The sequence below is a fragment of the Vanellus vanellus genome, assembly GCF_965231255.1.
Source record: "Vanellus vanellus genome assembly, chromosome: 5".
Lineage (NCBI taxonomy): Eukaryota > Metazoa > Chordata > Aves > Charadriiformes > Charadriidae > Vanellus > Vanellus vanellus.
This window is the reverse complement of record NC_138910.1, coordinates 75,411,500-75,421,175: the sequence shown is the minus strand read 5'-3', so window position 1 is coordinate 75,421,175 and position 9,676 is coordinate 75,411,500. Positions and strand designations below refer to the sequence as shown.

The following is a 9,676-nucleotide window of genomic DNA, read 5'->3' as shown; positions in this document are numbered from 1 at the left end:
TAGTTTTATAAAATTTATTTTCTTCTATGTCTAATACTTCATTTGCATAATTTTTAATTGCTATCTCAAGGTTATTTAAAAAAAATAATCCAAGGTCTTGTTACAGATTCCGCCTTCATTTTCTATTTTAGTAAGAGTAACTTCTTACAAACAGACCCGCTTATTCATGCTTAGCTCCCATTGGAAAAATAATCTTTGAGTTGTCTCCAACCTAAAGCTCAGATGATTTACCACCTAGAGGACTCAGGTTTAGATAAGTAAAGTTAATCTGCAGCTGAACAAAATGTTTACTATTTGTGGGTTTTTTTGGCTAAGCAAAATCTTATTTAAGTGATGGCACTTAACTTATGAGAATTGTATGTGTCAGAAATATGCTTAAGTATCTATGGATACAGGTGATAGGTGAGGTTTATTATTAATGCGTTGAGCTATATCTCTAAATACCTTTTTTTTTAAAATCAGTTAATAAAATGGAGCTTACTTGCTGGTAACTGAATTAGTTTTCTCTAGTGGCTAATTTGAGTGGTATGCTTATTGAGTGGTATTTTTTAGATGTGTTAAATTTTTTCTTTTTTTATTTTTTTTCCAGTGTAGTTGCAGACATCTTGGTTCTTGTTTTTTCAGAATGCCAAAAATAGGAAGGGAAGAAAAAGCAAGCTGTTGGCAGGTTTATCACTGAGTGTTTTTTACCATGTTCTCCCATTTTTCATCTCTTCATATCTCCTCCTCTTTTAAATAGAAGTCAAGATGATAAAAGTTTTCATGAGTTATACTTTAATACAGAATGTATTATGAAAACTCAGTTATGCCTGTGGGGAGAACATCCTTCCTATAATAATTTGTAGTTACACTTTTCTTTAGAGAGGTTTATTTTAATGCGTTATCTACATAGAGCATTGATATTTTTCCTTCAGTATAAAAATGTCTATCATTATTTCTTCAGTAGACAATCAGCTACGATCCTTGCCTGCACAGTGGATTTAAAATCAACTGCAAATTGCTGAGGAATTGCACTTCAAGTGGTCTCAAGAGACAGGAGAAGCAGGTCTTCACTATAATGGAAGAGGCCAAGAGCTCAAAGAATGGAAATCATGACCCAAGGAAGTCTGTCCGTCTTGTCTGTGAGGAAGGCAAAGCAGTCAAAGTTACAAATAATCAAAATTATAAACATAATAGAAATGACAAATCTGTGAAGGATGTTGGGAGAAGTTCTCCAAGTGGGAATAGCAGCAAAAAAAGTAAACAAAATGATGTTTCTTCTGAAAAACAAGGAGAAAATAAATCATGCAAAGTAAATAGTTGTATTCCTGGAACTAAAGATATGGGGTCAAATGTTCAGGATCGAAGTCATGGAAAAGCAAAAAAATTTTCTAATTTATCAGCAGCGGCGGAAAACCTGAAACAGGCAAAAACTCAGCCAGTGGGAGAAAACTTTCCAGGCTCCCATGTTTCAGGGAATGGGGTCAGTACGGAAATCTTAACAGCTACACAGAAAGGGAAACTGGTGTTGGAAAATGCACTGGGAGTTCATACTTTGAAGACTAGTGTTGATCAGACTGGTGATCCTGGTAGGACTGCTTCAGATCAAAGAAAAATGGAACATAAGTCTGATGACTTCAGTGAGTATTATTCAACACTACTTTATTCATTTTTGTTCTGGTAAAACTGTTAATAATCTGAAATGGGTTTTGAAATGTTCCTGTTTGCATATTTTTTTCACATATAGTAAGTTGCTGATTGCATTTAGAGAGAACGTACTATTAATACAAGCATATTACTTAGAGAATAAGAGACTATGATAATAGCTGTCTTTTTTTCTCATGCCTAAGACCTAAACATCTTTGCAAGATACTTAGTGTGCGTGGGTTTCAGGCAATTTTGTGAATATAGTGTCTTGGAAGGGAAGAACCCTTCGTAATAACATTGCCGCTTATGGAAATGCCAGCTATTACTGCTTTTCAGAAAGATCAGAGGAAAAATCTGCAAGAAAAGTTGTTTTTTTTTATAGGTAGGGGGAAAACATTTACCTTTTTTTCTGTGATTGTCATGCTCTTTTTGTTACTAAAAACGTTTAAAGTATGTTTTGGCAGATGGCTTTTCACTTTAGGGAGCTCTGGAATACATACCATCCATCAGTGGTTACCCTTATGAGTGTTCAATTCTTATACGTATTTTTCAATTTCAGGATTAAATATATGGATCAGGCTTTGTCTCACTTCAGGCTAACTCCTTAGTTCAGGATTTGTGACACTTTCTCAAAATGCAGTTGTTTCTAATAAAAATGCTATCTTAAGACAGCATGCCAGTGCAGACCTTCTATTTGAAGTATTTCCCACTGTTACAACAGCTACAGCAGTTGCTTGTATGGAAATACTAGGAAAATATTAAAGTACATATTTTCTAACTTATCTTAACAAAATTTAACAGGAAAAACAATTTGAAATGGCAGCATCCTGTGATCAGTCAGCTCTTTGTAGACCACCATCATGTACTGTAGGGACCATCTGTCACTGAGAAACCAGGACTTGAAAACTTGCTCCGTTTTGATTCCTAGCTAATCTGGGGGCACAGATCTCATTTGAAAGGAAAGAAAAAAAGAAAGAAACCAACAGAAATAACCCTCACTTTTGCTGATGTAAAGACTAGTGGAATAATTTAAGATGTAGATGATGTTTGTACAAATTAGTGACTATGAACAATTCATAGGCATCTGGAGGAACTGGCCTTTTGGAATTGACCTACATGTTAGTGAGTAGCAGCGTTCCAGAGCTCCGTGGTAGCTAGTCGTGGGCGGCAAGGTGTTGCAGTGTGTTCAGATGCAGCTCCAGCAGCCTTCTAAATCAAGGGCTTGAAATGCCTGGTGCCTGGCTCTATAACATCGTTTGGGTGAATGTCTTTAAGGCAGTTCTATGACTATTTCCTTAACAAAAGGTACTGTGTGAAAAATTTTAAGCCTAATATTTCTTATTTCTGTTATAGTAGAGCATCAGGATCTCACGGACTCTGTTCTGCATAACAAAAACACCCCTTTCTTGCCTTGAATAACTTAACAGAGACTGAAGTTAAGACTGAAACACAAAATTAATTTACCTTTTTTTTCCCCTCTTCTTAGTAACACTCTTAGTAGCAGACTAGTCTCTGAAGTCTCTCCAAAATACTGGTTAACGTACTGAAAAGATTCTAACATCTAAGGTGATTTTGGCCAGCCTTTGGACAAAAAACTGGAGCGTAGCTCTAACTTGTGTCCGGCTCCTTAGTGAGATGCTCTTAACTGCTCTATACTTTTACTTTTCCTCTCCTTGAGTTACTCTGAAGAAAATAACTATTTCTTTCTCTAGGTAAAATAAAGAACTCTGAATCAACTAAAGAACATGCTTTGGAAGCTGATTATTTAGAAAACACTGCTGTTATTGATGAATCTAATCTGACAGCTGAACAGCAACTAGGATTGAAACAAGCTGAAGAACGTCTGGAAAGAGATTATATCTCCCGACTTGAAAAAGTAGGTTGATCAGATAAAAAAGAAAATGGGTGTCTTCTTTCATTATCTTTACCATATTTCTGGTTGGGTGGTATTTCTCCTAGAGCCTGCTGCCTCTGTTTCTTTCTTCTTTATAATGAAATACTAGAGTGATGTAAGATATTATTCCTAGTAGTTGACTAGTTGTCCATCATGGCAGATGAGGTGGATTGAAAACTTAGTGTTCCTTTTGTGGCACATGTAGCCTTTGTAGAACAGTATTTTTTAATTCTACACACCTAAGGGTTTACAGGTCCATTACTTACCTAAGATTTTCTAGAAAGTCTGGTTACCTGGAAACTCAGAATACAGGATCAAAAGGAACCTCGCGCTATCTTCAATATATTAGCCTTCCACCAGTCTGAGTCACCTATGTTGAAGATGATTCCTTAAAAATGTTCTTCTAAACTGTTCTTAATATTACCTCCAGTGAAACAAATTTCAAAGCCAGTATAGGTAACCCAGAAGCTATTCTTAATGTCTAATGTAAGTGTCTCTTGCAACATTTTAATCCCTCATATGTTGTCCTAGGAAAATAAACATAAGTTTATTACTTTTTTTTCAGCAACTTTCTACACGTTTGAATATCATTACCATTCCTGAAGCCTTATCTTTCTTAGATTCAGTCTTTGTTCTTCAGCATTAGGGGGTTTTTAGTCACTGGTTCATTCTTGTTGCTTTTATGTAGGCATCCACCATGTAACTGGTATCCAAAATTGGACATGCAATTTCAGCAGAGGTCTTACGTATAAAGAGGAAAGCTGGCTTCATCTGTCTGAAATACAGCATTTGTGTTTAGGATATCTGCTTTTTTAGCAGCAGTAGGATGTTGCCTTGTAGTTTGACCAGCAGTGTTGCCCATATTCTTTTCTTAAGAAATACCCGATCAGATGTTCCCAGCCCTGTATTTTTTGCAGTTGATAATACCTAAGGAGGAATGATACTTTGCTTTGATATTACTTGATTGCAGCTTATTTATTCCATTTCTCTAATTTTTGTCACTGAATTTTTGTCATTTTACGTCTTCTGTAACCTCTCCCAACTTGGTATCTTTCGTATTTGTAGTCAGCATTGCATTTCTATTGCATTTCCTAAATCTTCAATGAAAATATGAATGTTTTTGACTCCAGAAGGACCCCTGTTGAAAAATACTCAGCACATGCTTTTAAACTGGTTAGTCTAGGTATGTGTGCTCTGAGGACAGTTTTCTGAGCAGTTTTGCTCCCATCTTAGTTCTTTATTTAGATAGTATTTGTGGTCTCCTTTTGAGACTGATACTGTGACAAGTGACAAAAACTTAAAGATGCAACATCTGCTGTTGCTTCTTCAAGCCCTATGATTTTGTCTTTAAAAAAGGAACCTTAAAATCATTTTAGTGCAATTTGCTTAGAGCAGATCAGTTTGTTACCTATGACCTGGTTTTATGTGCTTATTAATATCTTAATTTGTTACAACATTTTTCTGGGTGTTAATTCTGACTGGTCTCTAATTCCTTGGCTCATCCTCTTTAGCCTTTTAAAGATATTCTTAAGTTTCTCTTTCCTAGTGATCTAGAACCTTCCCATTCTCTGTGAGTTTTTTAAAATACAACCGGCTCTGAGATGGATTAGCTCCCTGAATATCCAAGTACAAATTTCATGAGGCCTGGCTTGTTTGGATGCATCTGTCTTACTCAAGTAGTAGTCTGTAGCTTTTGTTGGTCTTGCTATTTTGAGTTCTTGCAACTTTCGTTGGTGTTAACTATAACTAGATGATTAAAAAAGACTTTACAATAAAGGCAAAATAAAAGGCAGTACATGATTCAAGCTTTCTGGCAACATCTGTTGACATAATACTGCAGATCAGTATTGTAAAGCAATACCCAATTTTTAAAAATATTATCATTGCTGCTATTCATTCAGTTTTAGACGAGTGGTAAAATATTTTTGATCTACATCTATCATCAGGTATCAAATACTTGAATCTTCCAAGCTAGCCATGTGTAACTGTCTGTAAGTTGTTTACCGTAAGTGTGTTTAATTTCATCTTACTAGGTATCTGTCTCACAGGAAATAAGGATGAAGAGTATGACTAATAAAAGCATAATAACCATGTTATTTTAAAGTTATATTTACCCTACAGTTGGAGGGTATCACACTTTTTTTTTTTTTCCAAAAGCAAAAGGTAAGACTCAGTAAGTGGAAAAACTCGCCCAAATTTAGCAGTGGTTTAGGTTTCCATATAGTAAGTCAAATTTGTTTAACTGATCTATAGTCCACCTTAGTGTCTTAAAATGGTGTTGTCTGTTCATTCATTGTTATGTCACTGTTTAAACATCTGGTGTTTTCAGTATACCTTTCGGTTTTAGTAAATATAGATGTATTAGAATTAGGATGAAAATGTTAAGTAGGTTTTTTTCTCTCCCAGTTATAACTGATAGTAGTTATTGAAAAAATGCTGACAAGTCTGGAGGAAAACTAAGCCTTTTTGTTGGGGTCCTTTTGTCTTTGCAGTGAGCATATATATCAAAAGGTTTCCAATCTCTATAGCTGTGTTTTGTTAGAGCAAAAAAATACAACTTCAGGATAAGACAGATTAAAATGGAGTATTTGCAAACAACCCCGCATCTTTGCAGAGGTGGTCCTTTCTGCCTTTTAGTCTAGTAGTTCTTGGTGGTTTCCTGGTTGAATAAACTCCACAGTATCGTCTCTCGGACCCTAGGAAAATAGTGATTTCCATCCCCCATCATCTCCTGAGGATTGGCTGCTTCTTTCAGACTCTCAGGGGTCTCCCAGGTGGCAGCTCTCCATTTGTGTACTCCATCTCCCAATTTTGTACATCTCTCTCTACAAAAAGGTGCTTGTTACGCATACTTCTCCAATTCTGGGCATCCCAAATTATTCATGAAAATGGAATAATTTTACCCGTTGTCAGGGGATCCCACCTTATTCGGCATACAGTCAGTCATTAGTAAGTCAGAAACCAGCTATCTTCCTCCTTGTTGGCCAGCCGCACCCTTTTTAATAGAACAAAAAATGCGGTACTTGCACAGTACACTGTGAATATGCTAGCCAAACAACAACACCATCTGTCATAACGTGTATAGTAGATAATATGATGAATACTTCCCATTTTCTCATCAGAGAAAGGAGGATAGATGCTGAGATTTAATAAATCCATAGTTATTAAAAGCTTGAGCTGACAAAGGAATGGCTTACTGGCCTTTAGGTCAGCCTTAAGAGGCATAAACTCTTCAGTCTTAATCTTGCCTCACTAAAATTTACTGAGAAGTGTAATATTAAAGTCATCTCACTTCCTTTCTTCGCTTTCCCTACTTTTCATATGGGTAGAAATCCATTTCGACTGTGTTTTTTTTTTTGAAGATTACTTAATGTTTGCAAAGCACCTTGACAATTACAAGTGTTACATAATTGCTAAATACAAGTTATTATCCAAAGAATTGAGTTTTTTAGACACTATTGGCAGAAACATTTTCTTTTAATCTATGGCCATTTTTCCTCAGCGCTCCCCGGAATACACCAACTGTCAGTATCTATGCAAGCTCTGCTTAGTTCACATTGAAAATATCCAGGGAGCTCACAAGCATATTAAAGAAAAACGTCATAAGAAAAATATAATGGTAAGTTAACAAATACAATTTTGACTGATTTTTTTTTTTCCTTTTTTATTTTTTTTAAGATTTTTTTTGTTATGTGGTATGTTTTCTTTCACCATCTTCATTTAGGTGAAAGTTTGTGTGCTGAGCAGAGATCCACAAATTTCTGTTGCTCATTTTCTGCTTGAGAGGAAGGGCTTGATGATCTGTCCAGGCAGAGAGGAAAGAATGTTTTGCTTTTGAATTAGTGTCTCTGAGTAGTGGGCAGTTCATCATACTTTTAGTAACAGAATGGAAGGTAACTTAGGTGAGAAACATATTTAGTTTTTCTGTTTCTTCCAAAAAGAATATCGTTGGTAGCAGGGACGGGAAGTGGAGTTGGGGATATTGTTTTTTTTCTATTTTTTCTCTTTTGTCTGACTTTTGAAGTTTTTATCTACATCCTTTCTGCGATGGCTGAATGGAGTGGATAGCATGTCTAGACTGAAAAAAGAGAGTTAAAGTAGAGAGTAATTCAGTTCCTGAGTCATTCATCATCTCCCTGGGTTTATGTATGTGTTTAATATGAAAAAAAAAGTTTTAAGGCTTTCAAAGAGATAAACCATTTCCTTATCAGATACCGTGGTGTTACTGTTTGCTTTAATTTAAAGGACTGTTACAAGCATGAAATCCAATAAAAGGTGCACAGATTTTTCTTGTGAACCCTTTTTGTAAATGCTGATGAAGAGTTACAAATTCCCCAGTATGTAGGGTTTTGTGATTCAGATGGTTAAAATTACTCCTCCTACAACCATTCCCCAAAACTCCGTCGATTACTTACTCCTGTTTCCATGTATTTCTTACCATACTTCTGTTTGTAATTAATGCTTTAATTCTATCATATATGCAAGCCATCTCCTGGAAAACTCTGAATGTTCTAAATCCATTACATCTCAGAAAGTAACATTTTTGTATTATGTTCAGTTATTATTTGTAAAGGATTCTGGTTCTCTTGCTGTCTGCTAAATTGCATCATGGAACAAAAATATAATAAAACGGCAACAAACCAGCCCCATGTTTGATAGGCAAAGGCTTTTGTACCGTGCTTTTCATCTGGGCATGGAGATAAGAATTGAGGAGTGAGGTTTCTTTACCACTGAGTCAAAATGCTGGAGGGCAGGGAGTGGTTTCAGTTTTTAACACTTGTCTTCAAATAGCTTTATGTTGTGTGCCACGTTACAGTGATAAGAGGTATGTAACTGTCTAAACGTTACTTCATAAATATACCTACTTACAGCTCTGTGAGATACATGACTATCAAATTAGCAGCAGCTGTGGCTTCCCCTCAAGAAAAACCTTTTAGCAGTGACATCAAAACACCCCACTGCCCTTGAAAATGCATATACTTTTTCTTATGCTAAATATCTTCAAATAAGAATGGAAGAGCTGAGAGATGCAGCCTAGAACTAACCAAACATTTTTATACGGGACTCTGTTTTCTTAGTGTATAATTATTTTCTGGTTATTTATTTCTGTTGTCAGTCACATATTACATTTAGTTGATGTCACTTGTGAAACAAGTGATCGTTGTACTTACTCCCAAATGACTTGATGCATCTAATATATTTCTTGCTGTTGGATTAAATTGATTATAATTTGATGCACTAAAAATAGCATTTTCTGGCACCAGCTGTTTAGGCAGCAGTGGGACTCAACTTCCCAAAACTTCTTGGAGCAAGGAATACTTTTTTCTGCCTCTCATATCTTTCGTTCAAGTACAATCCACTCTAAAAAATGTGTGACTCTCAGCTCAGTTACTTTTATTATGTAGGGACAATTACAGCTTTTCATTCCCTTGGATGAATTCTGTTTCAGAACTGTCAGAAAATGTGGTTCAGGAATGTAAGACAGCAGATTTCCTCCCCAGTTGCCAGCTGTGAAACAACGTGTTCTCTTTTAAACACTGAGCCCCTACTGTCATTTCTGTGGACCACACTAGTACATTTGCCAGTTAGACCGGACAGAGTTCCTACCTTTGAAAGTGGTTGGTCAGGAAACCATGTAAATAGAGGAACACAAACAGTAAACAATACGTTCTGATATCATGCAATAGTATGAGATAACCTTTTTCTCTTAAGATATTAGTTTTTACTTTTATCATCCAACAATTATTCAGGAAAAACAAGAAGAAAATGAGCTGCGTGCCCTTCCACCCCCCTCTTCTGCACAGTTGGCTGCTCTGAGTTTTACACTCATTGAGGCAGCAAATGAACAAGGCATATCAGATGATGACTTCAGAATTCGTCAAGAAATTGTAAACGAGATGGAGAAAATTATTCAACAGCCCTTACCAGGTATTCATAGTAATTCTCCATTTTCTTTAGGTGAAAATTTTTCGTTTTTGCAAAGATTTTGATACCTTTACTAATGGTGAATTAATGCATTTGGGGTTACATTATATTATACAAAATTAATACGTACAGGCATTTTAATACAGACTAGCAGTTGATTTAAAAGAAACTAACAAACCTACAAAAAGAGGAAAATATGATTGTGCTTATTTTTGCTTCTTTCTGGTATGT

General features: G+C 35.7%; 1 protein-coding gene across 1 annotated transcript in view; it reads left to right on the top strand.

The window, feature by feature from the left end:
• Positions 1–1,057: 1,057 nt before the first annotated feature.
• The window catches only part of TUT4 (terminal uridylyl transferase 4), a gene marked incomplete at its 5' end in the record, with an annotated part of 39,662 nt that continues 31,043 nt past the window's right edge, over positions 1,058–9,676 (top strand). The window contains 4 exons of the mRNA XM_082483354.1: positions 1,058–1,619; positions 3,339–3,502; positions 7,023–7,139; positions 9,271–9,448. Of these exons, the coding sequence (XP_082339480.1) occupies positions 1,058–1,619; positions 3,339–3,502; positions 7,023–7,139; positions 9,271–9,448 (1,021 nt within the window). The remainder of the gene's footprint in view (positions 1,620–3,338; positions 3,503–7,022; positions 7,140–9,270; positions 9,449–9,676) is intronic.